Source organism: Nerophis ophidion, linkage group LG10 (genome assembly GCF_033978795.1).
Source record: "Nerophis ophidion isolate RoL-2023_Sa linkage group LG10, RoL_Noph_v1.0, whole genome shotgun sequence".
Classification (NCBI taxonomy): domain Eukaryota; kingdom Metazoa; phylum Chordata; class Actinopteri; order Syngnathiformes; family Syngnathidae; genus Nerophis; species Nerophis ophidion.
In genome coordinates, this window is record NC_084620.1 from 36,769,231 (window position 1) to 36,786,684 (window position 17,454).

The window sequence follows — 17,454 nt, forward strand, 5'->3', positions numbered from 1 at the left end:
CCAGAGTCGGGACCCAGGATGGACCGCTCGCCTGTGTATCGGTTGGGGACATCTCTGCGCTGCTGATCCGCCTCCCCTTGGGATGGTGTCCTGCTGGCTCCACTTTGGACAGGACTCTCGCTAGCGCTATATAAGTACAACCCATTTACATTTACTATATTGGATCCACTTTGGACTGGATTCTCACGGTTATTTTAGATCCACTATGTATTGGACTTTCACAATATCATGTTAGATCCGCTCGACATCCATTGCTTTCGGTCCTTGCCCTTATGTGGGCTCTACCGAGGATGTCGTTGTGGTTTGTGCAGCCCTTTGAGACACTTGTGAGTTAGGCCTATATAAATAAACATTGATTGATTGATTGATTGATTCCCATTGTTGCTTTTTATTTTTATTCTTATTGTATAATGTTTCTATTTTATTTCCGTTTAAACCCCCATTATTTACTTTTTACTTTTTAAATTGATCTTTACTCTGTACACTGCTGCTGGAATTTTAATTTTCCTGAAGGAACTCTCCTGAATGAATCAATAAAGTACTATCTATTTATCTATCTATCTATCTATCTATCTATCTATCTATCGATCCATCCATCCATCCATCCATCCATATATCTATCCATCTATCTATCTATCTATCTATCTATCTATGACATGAACAGAGCAGCATGAACTATGAATATCAGCATGAACTATGGCACGGACAGAGCAAAAACAGTGATGTCGCCAGGCAGACTAACTGAAAATGACAGGCTTAAATAGTCTCTCCTGGTAAAGACAGGTGCGTGAATCCAAACAAATGAGGCATGTGAAAGTAATGAGTTTTCATGGAAACTAAAACAAACCAGGGTGCACAAAAACAGGAACTATCCATTCATATACTACCGCTTATTCCCTTTGGGGTTGCGCTGGTGCCTATCTCAGCTACAATTGGGCCGAAGCCGGTGTACACTCTGGACAAGTCGCCACCTCATCGCAGGGCCAACACAAATGACAGACTTAAATAGTTTCTATTGGTAAGACCCGCCTTCTGCCCGATTGTAGCTGAGATAGGCACCAGCGCCCCCCGCGACCCCAAAGGGAATAAGCGGGAGAAAATGGATGGATGGGTTAAGACAGGTTCGTGAATCCAAACAAATGAGGCATGTGAAACTAATGAGTCGTTATGGAAACTAAAACAAACCAGGGTGCACAAAAACAGGAACTAATGGAGTCCAAAAGTAACAGAACATAACTAAACCAAACATAATCGAGACCACAGATCATGACAGCTTGGGCATTGTTTTGGGTGTGGCACCGAACGGAGATGTTGACATGCAGAGTTTCAAGCACTCCTTTTTCTCTAACGGGGGATTTTTCAAACGATGCTACAAATTAGTAGTGGCGTATACTTGACATATTACGGTTGTCTGTTCAACATCTTCCTGCTTGAAGCCAAACCACCGCCAGAAGATGGTCCCTCCTGCTGTTTTTCTTGGGAATTAATTCTTCCTTCATTTGCTACCAGATTCGCACTTTCTTTCTGTCGTATTACGACTCGGACCACAGCTAACGTTACCCATGCTGCTACCTCTCTTTTCCGCGAGGGCATATATCAGGGGTCCCCAAGCTACGGCCCGCGGGCCGGATACTGCCCTACAGCGTCCAAAATCCGGTCCACGGGAAGTCCCAAGTTAAAAAAAATTAAATAATGACTTTGTTTTATTTTCAATTAGAATTTTTTTTAAATCTATCCTTTCTAATCCATTTTACTCTCCTAGCCGCTCAGGCAAATAATATTGTCGAAAAATGCCTTTTTCCATCGATAAAGTGACATCATCAGCGGCAAGTGCGCGCTCTTTCAATGAATTAGTACGCCAGGAATATATATATATATATATATATATATATATATATATATATATATATATATATATATATATATATATATATATATACTCTATAAAAACAGTACCACTTTTAATATTTTCGTTTGTTTGTTTTTATATTGTAGCAACATGGTGGTTAATGTTTTGGAGACGTGTGTATGCGTGTGCATGTTTATATATATATACAGCCTGGCCCCCGGCCAAATTGTTTTAACCCAATGCGACCCCCAAGTCAAAAGGTTCGGTGACCCCTGGCGTATACGTATGTGACGTATGTAAGAAGGTGCGCTTGTTTTATGTAACCTTAAGGAGAGACAAGAGAGTGAGAAACGCCTGCATTGTGATGCCCACAGCTAAAAGCAAATGTGTGAGAATGTATACTTGAATATCACGATATAGTCATTTTCTACAAACCCCATTTCCATATGAGTTGGGAAATTGTGTTGGATGTAATTATAAACGGAATACAATGATTTGCAAATCCTTTTCAACCCATATACGATTAAATGCACTACAAAGACAAGATATTTGATGTTCAAACTCATAAACGTTATTTTTTTTGCAACTAATAATTAACTTAGAATTTCATGGCTGCAACACGTGCCAAAGTAGTTGGGAAAGGTCATGTTCACCACTGTGTTACATCACCTTTTCTTTTAACAACACTCAATAAATGTTTGGGAACTGAAGAAACTAATTGTTGTAGCTTTGAAAGCGGAATTCTTTCCCATTCTTGTTTTATGTAGAACTTCAGTCGCTGTCGTATTTTACGCTTCATAGTGCGCCACACATTTTCGATAGGAGTCAGGTCTGGACTGCAGGCGGGCCAGGAAAGTACCCGCACTCTTTTACTACGGAGCCCCGCTGTTGTAACACGTGGCTTGGCATTGTCTTGCTGAAATAAGCAGGGGCGTCCATGATAACGTTGCTTGGATGACAACATATGTTGCTCCAAAACCTGTATGTACCTTTCAGCATTAATGGTGTCTTCACAGATGTGTAAGTTACCCATGCCTTGGGCACTAATACACCCCCATACCATCACAGATGCTGGCTTTTGAAATGTGCGCCTATAACATTCCAAATGGTTATTTTCCTCTTTGTTCTGGAGGACACCACGTCCTCTGTTTCCAAATATAATTTGAAATGTGGACTCGTCAGACCACAGAACACTTTTCCACTTTGCATCAGTCCATCTTAGATGAGCTCGGGCCCAGCCAAGCCGGCGGTGTTCCTAGGTGTTGTTGATAAATGGCTTTCGCTTTGCATAGTAGAGTTTTAACTTGCACTTACAGATGTAGCGACCAACTGTAGTTACTGACGGTGGTTTTATAAAGTGTTCCTGAGCCCATCTGGTGATATCCTTTACACACTGATGTCGGTTTTTGGTGCAGTACCGCCTGAGGGATCAAAGGTCCGTAATATCATTGCTTACGTGCAGTGATTTCTCCAGATTCTCTGAACCTTTTGATGATTTTACGGACAGTAGATGGTAAAATCTCTAAATTTCTTGCAATAGCTCGTTGAGAAACGTTGTTCTAAAACTGTTTGGATATTTGCTTACAAAGTGGTGACCCTCACCCCATCCTTGTTTGTGAATTATTTAGCATTTCATGGAAGCTGCTTTTATACCCAATCATGGCACCCAACTGTTCCCAATTAGCCTGCAAACCTGTGGGATGTTCCATATAAGTGTTTGATGAGCATTCCTAAACTTTATCAGTATTTTTTTCCACCTTTCCCAACTTCTTTGTCACGTGTTGCTGGCATCAAATTCTGAAAGTAATGATTATTTGCAAAAAAAATAAAAAATGTTTATCAGTTTGAACATCAAATATGTTGTCTTTGTAGCATATTCAACTGAATATGGGTTAAAAATTATTTGCAAATCATTGTATTAGGTTTATATTTTCATCTAACACAATTTCCCAACTCATATGGAAACGGGGTTTGTATATCGCACAAACTCGCGATATATCGAGTATATTCGATATATCGCCCAGCCCTAAGTGCAATACTCTGCTGTATGTCTCCAATGCATGACTTTGTTCAAACCCTTGAAATGTAGTATTCAGGGAAACGCACTTTTTGCCTGTATTTCCTGAATCATCCATCAAGCAATTAACCTAACACAATATACAACTAATTCTTCTTAAAGAGTGGAAAACACCCTGGAGGGAGCATTTTGTCAGATGTCATCCCTGCTCATACTCCCTAAAAGACACCTCCATTTACCGCCTAACTAGCCGACTCCCGCACCCACGCAATAACCCTCCATCCCCCGAAGGCTGCAGCGATCCGAGCTTGCTCCTTCTCCTAATTACCCATGGGCTGGGAAACATTCCAGCTGTTTGGAGAGGTGGGACCAACAACAGAGCAGGAGGTGCAGCAGCTGAGGAAGCGGAAGCCTGATTAAAAGTTTTTTAGGACACTGGAAGGTAAAGTTTGGGGAGCCCAGTCATAAAGGTTACCTTTTTCCTGGAGGATTCCCAAAGGAGGCGTTTAAAAAAAAGCGGATTCATTGATTGTCTTAAGCGGGAGTGTTTGGCGCCGGGATTAAACGGCCGTGGAGGTTGACAGCTGACAGCCCGACACTGATTGATCGATCAGTGCTTAGTGAGAGCAGACTTCATACAAATCGCACCTGGACTGATGGAACGAGGGGGGACGGCGTGGTCACACTCACCATCTCCTTTGCGGCGGTCCAGCGCTGTCCCTTTGCCGTGGCCCACGTAGATGTAGAGGAAGCCGTCCATGAAGGCAGATACTTCGGACAGAGAGGGGTTTTCGGAAGATGGATCAAGTCTAGGGAAATCTGAAGAAGGGGAATAGATTAGTGCCGGGATGGGAAACTTCTGTTATGGCGATGTGAGGACCGGCGACACATTGCATTAGTGGTGTTAAAGTTCAAGTTAATCATGATCATAATTAAAGATAAAATATTTTTGTATTTATTTTCCCTAAATCTCTAAGAGTATTCATATTCTCTTCATGTCATATTATGCCCCAGGGCTGTTGTTTTTAGTTTAAGTTTGTATCCAATCAGAATTCATCTAGCTTATGTTGCCATGCTCTACCAAATCTGCCCGAGGCCTTCAGAATCAACAATGCGGGCGTTTGGCACCGTAAGTGAACACGGACATACAGTTGATAGACAGTTGCGATAGCCAATTAGATCATGAGTCGTCAGTAAGGTCTTCTAGCTGGCCTCACGTATAACGTGACATTTACGCTTCCTGTGATTGGATACTCATCAGGACATTTAAGAACATAGAGTTGAGAGACAGTTGCGATAGCCAATCAGATCACAAGTAATTGACAGTAGCTCTATGTAAGTAGCCTGATGTTATTGAGACTGTGATTGGATACTCACTTGTCATTCCAAACTGAGTATCTATTCACAAGTTTCAATTTAGCAAAAAGTGGTAAGTGTTGTGTCGTAGCCAGACCGGGATAACATAGAAGGAGAACAAAACCTTGATTAAGTGGCAGATGTATAGTAGCGCCCTGGAAGAGTTGGTGCTGCAGGGAATTCTGGGAATTTGTTCTCTTGTGTTTATGCTGTGTTGCCGGGCAAATATTCTCCCGAAATGTGTTTTTCATTGTTGTTAAGTGTGGTTTCCCTATATGGCACATATTTATTCATACGGCCACCCTTAGTGTGAAAGTTATGGCTGTTGACTAAGTATGCATTCATTCACGCGTGTTGAAAACTAATAGGATCGTTACAAATGTCAATGGTCGGATAGAGGGAAATCTTTTCTTGACATCTTCAACCAAACAGCATTATTTACCCATCAAACGCAACAATATATTAGCAAGGCCATTTTCAAAAAGGATATTTAAAGAGAAACTATATCTTGTGAGCCGTCGACGACGGTTACCACAAGCTCGAGTAGTGAGTTAAAATATTTTATTTTATCACTTTTAGTATGTTTTTTTTGGCCATTTGAATTTTGACAGTACCACATGAGATATGTTGTCATTGCTGATGGGTTTTAGTGTATATACCCCCCCCCCCCACATTTTTTGTATATATTTTTCAAATCACCTGATGTGTATACTGTGTATATGTACATAATTGATCATTTTTTTAACGTAATTTTTATATACATGTCACAGGTTGTATATCTTTCATAATTGAATGTATCAAATGTGATGAATATTTAATAGACCACAATTAAAACAAGCCTTTTGGCTTGTTGTGCCATCCATTTGCCTTTTTAAAGCATTACGTGGATTCAATACTTTAAGATGTCAATGAACTTGTCAATCAATCGATTTTATTATTTTTTTTAAAAGATTTTAGTGAAATGAGTGAGTGCTTAAGTACTTCTTTGAGCATTCAACAATACTGCGATGAGAATGATAAGAAATGTTCATATCAATACATCCCCACATATGAGCCTCCTCTCTAATCTTTTCTTGCTTTTAGTTGGGAGCAGAAATGTGGGTGTTTACATAGCACAAAGAATCCTGAGAAACATTTACTACAAACCCCGTTTCTATATGAGTAGGGAAATTGTGTTAGATGTAAATATAAACGGAATACAATGATTTGTAAATCCTTTTCAACCCATATTCAATTGAAGGCACTACTAAGACAAGATATTTGATGTTCAAACTCATAAAGTTTTATTTTTTTGGGCAAATAATAATGATTTTAGAATTTGATGGCTGCAACACGTGCGAAAGTACCACTGTGTTACATCACCTTTTCTTTTAACAACACTTAATTAATGTTTGGGAACTGAGGAAACTAATTGTTGAAGCTTTGAAAGTGGAATTCTTTCCCATTCTTGTTTTATGTAGAGCTTCAGTCGTTCAACAGTCCGGGGTCTCCGCTGTCGTATTTTACGCTTCATAATGCGCCACACATTTTCCATGGGAGACAGGTCTGGACTGCAGGCGGGCCAAGAAAGTACCCGCACTCTTTTTTTACGAAGCTACGCTGTTGTAACACGTGCTGAATGTGGATTTGCATTGTCTTGCTGAAATAAGCATGAGCGTCCATGAAAAAGACGGCGCTTCGATGGCAGAATATATTGTTCCAAAACCTGTATGTACCTTTCAGCATTAACGGTGCATTCACAGATGTGTAAGTTACCCATGCCTTGAGCACAAATGCACCCCCATACCATCACAGATGCTGGCTTTTGAACTCTGCATCAATAACAGTCTGGATGGTTCGTTTCCCCTTTGGTCCGGATGACACGATGTCGAATTCTTCCAAAAACAATTTGAAATGTGGACCCGTCAGACCACAGAACACTTTTCCACTTTGCATCAGTCCATCTCAGATGATCTCGGGCCCAGAGAAGCTGGCGGCGTTTCTGGTTCTTGACAAATGGCTTTCGCTTTGCATAGTAGAGCTTTAACTTGCACTTACAGATGTAGCGACAAATTGTATTTAGTGACAGTGGTTTTCTGAAGTGTTCCTGAGCCCATGTGGTGATATCCTTTAGAGATTGATGTTGGTTCTTAATACAGTGCCGTCTGAGGGATCGAAGGTCACGGTCATTCAATGTTGGTTTCCGGCCATACCGCTTACGTGGAGTGATTTCTCCAGATTCTCTGAACCTTTTGATGAAATTATGGACCGTAGATGTTGAAATCCCTATATTTCTTCCAATTGCACTTCGAGAAACGTTGTTCTTAAACTGTTTGACTATTTGCTCGCGCAGTTGTTGACAAAGGGGTGTACCTCGCCCCATCCTTTCTTGTGAAAGACTGAGCATTTTTTGGGAAGCTGTTCTATACCCAATCATGGCAGCCACCTGTTCCCAATTAGCCTGCACATCTATAGGATGTTCCAAAAAAGTGCTTGATGAGCATTCCTCAACTTTATTAGTATTTATTGCCACCTTTCCCAACTTCTTTGTCACGTGTTGCTGGCATCAAATTCTAAAGAAAAGTATGATTTGCAAAACAAAATGTTTATCAGTTTGAACATCAAATATGTTGTCTTTATAGCATATTCAACTGAATATGGGTTGAAAATTATTTGCAAAGCATTGTATTCTGTTTATATTTGCATCTAAAACAATTTCCCAACTCAGGGAAACAGGGTTTGTACTTGGGGGGGGGGGGACAATCTTATTCAGCTCATGTGATTTTCAACTTATTTTACTACTTTATTGAGAAGTTTATTAATTGTGAAGTAAATTGTGTATAAATGGAGAACGTAATAACAATAATAATAATAATAGATTTTATTTGTAAAAAAGCACTTTACGTTGAACAAACAACTTCAAAGTACCACAGTGTAAAAATAATAGTAATAATAATAATAAAAACATAATAAAAATAAATAAAATATACAAATAGAAACAGCCCAATAGCTAAAACCAGCATGCATATCTATAAAAAGGCTTTTTAAAAAAGATGGGTTTTTGAGCCTCTTTTAAAAGCATCCACAGCCTGAGGTGCCCTCAGGTGGTCAGGGAGAGTGTTCCACGGACTGGGAGCAGCGGAGTAGAAATCCCGGTCTCCCATAGTTCTTAGCTTTGTCCTTGGAGGTTGGAGGAGGTTAGCCTGTTATGAGCGGAGGTGTCATGTGGAGGATTTGGGGGTGAGCAGTTCTTTGAGGTAGACGGGGGCATTTCCATGGAGGCACTGGTGAGTTAGTAGGGAGATTTTAAATTCAATCCTGGGTGGAACAGAAAGCCAGTGAAGGGATTTGAGAGCTGGTGTGTTGTGGTCATATTTCATATGTATTTTGTACATAAAGTGATTAGACATGTTTGTAATTGCTATAAAATGAAAGAGGGGTAGGAATAAAAAATATCTGCTTTTTCCTAATCCTTTTTTGAAAATATTTTAATGAGAAACTGAAAGAATGGGATGCATCATATTGTAACTGTTTGCATGTTTGAAATAAACTTCAACCTTTTGTCATGATCCGTTACAGTAACATCACTTTATCAAGCCTGTTCTAACATTCCACACAACAAAATAAGGAATAAATATATGTATGATTTGTGCCTATATTGTATCGTATTGATATCGGTATAGGCCAATACTCAAGGTTACAATATCGGTATCGTATAGGAAGTGAAAAAGTTGTATCGGGACATCCCTACTCACAACCTACCTATCTTAGGGCGGATTGGTTATAATGCTAATATGGTACATTTTTAGTCTACTTAGTACCTGCATTATACTTTCCAACCTTACCCTTTCCATTTGTAACTGAGCTACTGTGTGGAACAATTTCCCTTGTGGATCAATAAAGTTTGCCTAAGTCTAAGTCTAACCAAAAACCATATCCCCATTGAGAGTTGGCGTAGCGAATGTTACAGCAAACCCGGTAAGATCTGCCCAACATACGGTGTCAAACCCATCCATCCATCCATTGTCCCTAAACCATCACAGTATAAGTTACAAACTCTCCCTGTTGGTGGATGGTGGTGATTACAATAATTTTCAGATGTATATTTTCAGGTTTGTTTGATTTTTTTCACTTCTAATCCAGGGGATATATTAATCAAATGCCCTGTTCAAGGTCCATACGTTGTCCAGGACTCCCTGACAGTACATTGAGTTTGAGTTTATTTCGAACATGCAAGCATACAACATGATGCATCACATACAACAAGATGCATCACAATTTCCAATTTCTCTTTTCAACATGTTCGAAAAGGAGTAGGACGAAGCAGAGCTTGTTTAATCTTACCCATTTTCTTTTACATAGCAGTTTCTAAAACTTGTGTTCACTTCCTGTTCTCAATTTATTCACAATACACTGCATAAGTAATAGCAATAGAAATAAGTAAACAATAATTGGTGAAGTAAGTTATATGTCATATGGTGAGATGAGTAAGATTATCTGGAAAATGAATGGATGGATGAAATAAATTCAGAATGTTTATCATGGTTCTTCTTCTTTGTACTTTGTAAACACTTTAAGTTTGAAGAGTTTCTTGAAGTTGTTCATATTAGTACATTGTTTTATTACTTTGCTTAATCCATTCCAAAATTTAATTCCTTGTACATTGTAATAGGCCAGTGCTTCCTATTTTTAATTGTGTGGCTGCTAATGAATATTTCTGCCTATTTTAATTTTCTCTGAACCTTGACGCCAAAATTCATGATAATTCTTCCCACCCTTATACAACTTAATCATTATGTTTGTATTTCGTGGGTGTATTTTTTTTTTTAATTACTTTTGTTCAATTTGTGTAAAAAGGCCTATTATGGAAGGTATCTCTCGGGTTTTGGCACAATGTGGACACCCAGGGAGTCTACACTAATGATATCTAATTAAGTTGACAAATTACAGTAATGTATTAAAAGCATCCTAATCACATTTTTCATTAAAAGGTTATTCGGTTTATTTGTTTGAATGTTCTGTTTTTTTCTTTTTAAAAGACAACTAAACAAAAATTAATAATTATTGATTGTGTTTTATTATTAACTAAAAAAAGCTTTTCATAAGGGAACTTTTTTTTAATTTGATGTATTTGTTTGTACATTTTTTTCTTCTTTCATCACTAAATTGAAGCTGCCACAGCAAGAATGCAAACATTCATTTACTGCAGTATTGTGTGTTTTTCATCTACGCATGGCAAGGATGTCAAACCCGTTTTTATTGAGGACCACAACACAGTTATGGCTGCCATTGGAACAGCGAAGAATGCATGAATCTGCCTCTGGATTTCATTATTAATTATATACATATTTTTAAGTAGACTGTAGATGTTACAGTAAAAACTTTACAACATTTTACTGTAAAATAAAGTGTTTTATTTTTATTGTATTATTACATTTTACGGTAAATGGAAAAACAGTACCACTGGATTATTATTATTTTTTTTTTAATACGGAAAAAACTGGCAGCTTAGTTGCCAGAATTTTTGTGTTGAATTGACATTGGTTTTTACAGCGTTATATTGAATGAATGGAAAAACAGTACAAGTTCTTTTCATATTCTGGCAACTTAGCTGCCAGTTTTTGTGCCGTAAAAACAATGCACTGTTTTTCCATGTACAGTGATACACCGTTAAAAACACGAACCGTAGATTTTACAGTCAAAAACTGGCAGCTCAGTCAAAAGAATTTACGCAAAAAACAGTAGTAGTTTTTTTTTTTCAATTTAAAGTAATATGCTGCAAAGAAAACATAACATGTATCGTAATTTTTATCAATTTGATGGGTAGTTTGCTGTAAGGTGAAGTATTTTTTTTGTTTTTTTTATTTAGACAAAACATGTTCGGAAAGTTTGATAATATACTGTAGTGTTGTCCCGATACCAATATTTTGGTGCCGTTACCAAAATTAATTCCTGATTTTTTCAGAACTTTTCTAATTAAAGGGGACCACAAAAAATTGCATTTTGGGCTTTATTTTAACAAATAAATCCTACGGTACATTAAACATATGTTTCTTATTGCAAGTTTGTCCTTAAATAAAATAGTGAACATACAAGACTTCTTGTCTTTTAGTAGTAAGTAAACAAACAAAGGCTCATAAATAACCTGCTGACGTGTGCAGTAACATATTGTGTCATTTTCCATTCTATTATTTCGTCAAAATGTGTAAGGACAAGTGGTAAAAAATTAATTATTAATCTATTTGTTTGTTTACTGTTAATATCTGCTCACTTTCTCTTTTAACGTGTTATATCCCCACTTCTGTCAAAATGTAATAATCACTTATTCTTCTGTTGTTTGATACTTTATAGCCCGGACGGGCTGCGCTCTCGAGGAGCTCTTGCTAAAGATGGAACATTTGGCAGAAATACCGGACAATTCCACAAACTTTATGGCTGGCTCACATCGTGGTCACTCCGTGATCACGTACGACCGCCAGACACTTCTGGATGTGGACGAATCGGGCCGTTTTGGACTGATAGACGCGGGCGTGCTAGACTTGCTAACTAGCATGGGAATACATCGGCGGCTACATCCAGCGGCCTGTGAAGCAGGGGAGTCTAGTAGCAGCGGGGGCCGTCTACGGAGCAGACGCCAGCGGTGTGATCGGAAACGCGGATGCCGAGCGGGGCTAAAAACAAAGCAGAAGGCTAATCCCCACAGAACACCACTTTCCTCCATCCCGAAGACGGATTTAGATGGAAAATGCGAGACTACTGGTCTGGGTAAGGAGTCAGTTAAATTAGAACAAGTTTTTTCTGCTTTGAGTGTTTCAGAGTTGGACATGTGTTTTACTGAGGTGGCTAACTATGATGCGTGCAGTTTATCAAAGCAACAAACAAACAATCGGAAAATCCCCGTTACTGAGATGGCTAACCATGATGTGTGCAGTTTATCAAAGCAACAAACAAACAATCGGAAAATCCCCGTTACTGAGGTGGCTAACCATGATGCGTGCAGTTTATCAAAGCAACAATCAAACAATCGGAAAATTCCTGTCGTATCAATTCCTAGATATGGTCGTAACTATACTAAATGCACTGGGCATAATAAACACAACATTATTAATATTGCTACTACGGATAATTTGATCAAAAATTCCCTAAAACAGCCCACTACCTATAATATAGGTTTTTTAAACATAAGATCATTGTCTCCTAAAACGTTGTTAGTTAATGATATTATCAGAGACAACAATCTTAACGTCATCGGTCTCAGCGAAACCTGGCTTAAACCAAACGACTTTTTTGCGCTAAATGAGGCATGTCCTCCTAACTTTACACATGCGCATATTGCCCGTCCGCTCAAAAGGGGTGGGGGGGTCGCACTAATATACAACGAAAACTTTAACCTTAGTCCTAACATAAATAATAAATATAAATCGTTTGAGGTGCTTACTATGAGGTCTGTCACACCGCTGCCTCTACACCTGGCTGTTATCTACCGCCCCCCAGGGCCCTATTCGGACTTTATTAATGAATTCACAGAGTTCGTTGCTGATCTAGTGACACACGCCGATAATATAATCATAATGGGGGACTTTAATATCCATATGAATACCCCATCGGACCCACCGTGCGTAGCGCTCCAGACTGTAATTGATAGCTGTGGTCTCACACAAATAATAAATGAACCCACGCATCGCAACGGTAATACGATAGACCTAGTGCTTGTCAGGGGCATCACCGTTTCCAAAGTTACGATACTCCCGTATACTAAAGTATTGTCCGATCATTACCTTATAAAATTCGAGGTTCAGACGCATGTTCGTCAAACTAATAATAATAATACCTGCTATAGCAGCCGCAACATTAATACAGCCACAACGACAACTCTTGCTGACCTACTGCCCTCGGTAATGGCACCATTCCCAAAGTATGTGGGCTCTATTGATAACCTCACTAACAACTTTAACGACGCCCTGCGCGAAACCATTGATAACATAGCACCGCTAAAGTTAAAAAAGGCTCCGAAAAAGCGCACCCCGTGGTTTACAGAAGAAACTAGAGCTCAGAAATTATTATGTAGAAAGCTGGAACGCAAATGGCGCACGACTAAACTTGAGGTGCACCATCAAGCATGGAGTGATGGTTTAATAACTTATAAACGCATGCTTACCTTAGCTAAAGCTAAATATTACTCAAATCTCATCCACCGTAATAAAAACGATCCTAAATTTTTGTTTAGTACGGTAGCATCGCTAACCCAACAAGGGACTCCTTCCAGTAGCTCCACCCACTCAGCTGATGACTTTATGCAATTCTTTAGTAAGAAAATTGAAGTCATTAGAAAGGAGATTAAAGACAATGCGTCCCAGCTACAACGGGGTTCTATTAACACTGACACGATTGTATATACGGCGGATACTGCCCTCCAAAATAGTTTCTCTCGTTTTGAGGAAATAACATTAGAGGAATTGTTACAACGTGTAAATGGAATAAAACAGACAACATGTTTACTTGACCCTCTTCCTGGGAAACTGATCAAGGAGCTCTTTGAATTATTAGGTCCATCAGTGCTAAATATTATAAACTTATCACTCTCCTCGGGCAGTGTTCCCCTAGCATTCAAAAAAGCGGTTATTCATCCTCTTCTTAAAAGACCTAACCTCGATCCTGACCTCATGGTAAATTACCGACCGGTGTCTCACCTTCCCTTTATTTCAAAAATCCTTGAAAAAATTGTTGCGGAGCAGTTAAATGAACACTTAGCGTCTAACAATCTATGTGAAACCTTTCAATCCGGTTTCAGGGCAAATCACTCCACGGAGACAGCCCTCGCAAAAATGACTAATGATCTATTGCTAACGATGGATTCTGATGCGTCATCTATGTTGCTGCTCCTCGATCTTAGCGCTGCTTTCGATACCGTCGATCATAATATTTTATTAGAACGTATCAAAACACGAATTGGTATATCAGACTTACCCTGTCTTGGTTTAACTCTTATCTTACTGATAGGATGCAGTGTGTCTCCCATAACAATGTGACCTCGGACTACGTTAAGGTAACGTGTGGAGTTCCCCAGGGTTCGGTCCTTGGCCCTGCACTCTTCAGCATCTACATGCTGCCGCTAGGTGACATCATACGCAAATACGGTATTAGCTTTCACTGTTATGCTGATGACACCCAACTCTACATGCCCCTAAAGCTGACCAACACGCCGGATTGTAGTCAGTTGGAAGCGTGTCTTAATGAAATTAAACAATGGATGTCCGCTAACTTTTTGCAACTCAACGCCAAAAAAACGGAAATGCTGATTATCGGTCCTGCTATACACCAAACTCTATTTAATAATACAACTCTAACATTTGACAACCAAACAATTAAACAAGGCGACACGGTAAAGAATCTGGGTATTATCTTCGACCCAACTCTCTCCTTTGAGTCACACATTAAAAGCGTTACTAAAACGGCCTTCTTTCATCTCCGTAACATCGCTAAAATTCGCTCCATTCTGTCCACTAAAGACGCTGAGATCATTATCCATGCGTTTGTTACGTCTCGCCTCGACTACTGTAACGTATTATTTTCGGGTCTCCCCATGTCTAGCATTAAAAGATTACAGTTGGTACAAAATGCGGCTGCTAGACTTTTGACAAGAACAAGAAAGTTTGATCACATTACGCCTGTACTGGCTCACCTGCACTGGCTTCCTGTGCACTTAAGATGTGACTTTAAGGTTTTACTACTTACGTATAAAATACTACACGGTCTAGCTCCATCTTATCTTGCCGATTGTATTGTACCGTATGTCCCGGCAAGAAATCTGCGTTCAAAGGACTCCGGCTTATTAGTGATTCCCAAAGCCCAAAAAAAGTCTGCGGGCTATAGAGCGTTTTCCGTTCGGGCTCCAGTACTCTGGAATGCCCTCCCGGTAACAGTTCGCGATGCCACCTCAGTAGAAGCATTTAAGTCTCACCTTAAAACTCATTTGTATACTCTAGCCTTTAAATAGACTCCCTTTTTAGACCAGTTGATCTGCCGTTTCTTTTCTTTTTCTTCTATGTCCCACTCTCCCGTGTGGAGGGGGTCCGGTCCGATCCGGTGGCCATGTACTGCTCGCCTGTGTATCGGCTGGGGACATCTCTGCGCTGCTGGTCCGCCTACGCTTCGGATGGTTTCCTGCTGGCTCCGCTGTGAACGGGACTCTCGCTGCTGTGTCTTGGATCCTCTTTGGACTGGACTCTCGCGACTGTGTTGTATCCATTGTGGATTGAACTTTCACAGTATCATGTTAGATGTCGTGGTGGTTTGTGCAGCCCTTTGAGACACTAGTGATTTAGGGCTATATAAGTAAACATTGATTGATTGATTGATTAGTTTTGGATGACACTTCAAACATAAGTATCAATCCGATACTAAGTCGTTACAGGATCATACATTGGTCATATCCAAAGTCCTCATGTGTCCAGGGACATATTTTCTGAGTTTATAAACCAGGGGTCTCAAACTCAATTTACCTGGGGGCCACTGGATGCAGAAACTGGGTGAGGCTGGGCGGCAAGAAAAGATTTTTTTTAAAAATCTAACATGCACCTTTTAATGTATTCACCTTCTTTGAATGGCTTTCCCGCCCTCGCAACATACTTGCCATCCCTCCCGATTTTTCCAGGAGACTCCCGAATTTTAGTGCTCCTCCCAACGCCACTATTCTCCCAAATATGTCCCGATTTTCACCCTGCCAACAATATTAAAGGCGTGCCTCTGTCATTGTGTCCACCTTTTCATCATACAAACAGCGTGTCGGCCCATCCACATGTTGTGTGACGTCTCTGCAGATTCGTGAAAGTGACTGCAAGGCATACTTGATCAAAAGTGATACAGGTCACACTGAGGGTGGCCGTACAAACAACTTTATCACTTTTACAAATATGCGCCACACTGTGAACCCACACCAAACAAGAATGACAAACACATTTCAGGAGAACATCCGCACCCTAACACAACATAAACACAACAGAACAAATACCCAGAACACCTTGCAGACCTAACTCTTCCAGGCTACAATATACACCACCTCAACCGACGCACGGAGGAGGGGGCGGGGGGTTAATGCATGGGGGCAGGGTTGGGGGGTTGGGGTTTGGTGGTACCAAGGATTTATATTGTAGCCCGGAAGAGTTAGAGCTGCATGGGCTTCTGGGTATTTGTTCTGTAGTGTTACGGTGCGGATGTTCTCCTGAAATGTGTTTGTCATTCTTGTATGGTGTGGCTTCACAGTGTGGCACAAATTTGTATCAGTGTTAAAGTTGTTTCTACGGCCACCCTCAGTGTGACCTGTGTGGCTGTTGACCAAGTATGTCTTGCAGTCACTTACGTGTGTCCAAAAGCCATAAACAACATATTACTGGGCTGGTACGCTGCTCGTACAAATTGTAGAGGGCGCTAAAGACGGTGCCAATACGGCACCCCCTGAACATTGTTGATTGGTTGAATAAAATCGTCAGAAATTCAAGAGAATGGATGCTCTGTTATTTGGGAGCCTGTGGCAAATACAATGCTGCCATTCATACTAAACTCCAGGCCGCACTAACATTAAATTTTCATATCAAGGTGCGGGCCACAAAATAACGATTGCGGCCAGCGGGCCGTGTGTCTGAGACCCCTGTTGTAAACATAACATAAATTTGAAAAAAAACAAAAGAAGATGTTGTGATGCCAAAAAATATTGACATAATCATAGTAGTATCCACTAGATACGCTCCTGTACTTGGTATCATTACAGTGGATGTTAGGTGTAGATCCACCAATGGCGTTTATTTACATTGTGACGCCAGTGAGCTACAGTGCTATTAGGGGACTTTTCAGAGGCGGTATAGTACAGTTTTAGATTCATTAGTATCGCGGTACTATACTAATACCGCTATACCCTACAGTCCTATTATACTGTAATATTTTTTGCAATGTTGGATACTATTAAAGGTGAACATTATCACCAAACCTATGCAAGCGTCAATATATACCTTGATGTTGCAGAAAAAAGACCATGTATTTTTTTAACCGATTTCCGAACTCTAAATGGGTGAATTTTGGCAAATTAAACGCCTTTCTGTTTATCGGTCTTTTAGCGATGACGTCAGAATGTGACGTCACCGAGGTAACACACCCGCCATATTCATTTTCACATTACAAACACCGGGTCTCAGCTCTGTTATTTTCCGTTTTTTCGACTATTTTTTGGAACCTTGGAGACATCATGCCTCGTCGGTGT

General features: G+C 40.0%; 1 protein-coding gene across 3 annotated transcripts in view; it reads right to left on the reverse strand.

The window, feature by feature from the left end:
- Window positions 1–17,454, reverse strand: part of arap2 (ArfGAP with RhoGAP domain, ankyrin repeat and PH domain 2) — a 288,224-nt gene that overhangs the window by 85,892 nt on the left and 184,878 nt on the right. For all 3 annotated transcript variants that reach the window (XR_009808512.1, XM_061913586.1, XM_061913587.1), the window contains exon 15: window positions 4,557–4,685. Coding sequence is in view for 2 of the 3 variants with exons in the window: in XM_061913586.1 (XP_061769570.1) it covers window positions 4,557–4,685 (129 nt within the window). In the remaining variant the exon portion in view is untranslated. The remainder of the gene's footprint in view (window positions 1–4,556; window positions 4,686–17,454) is intronic.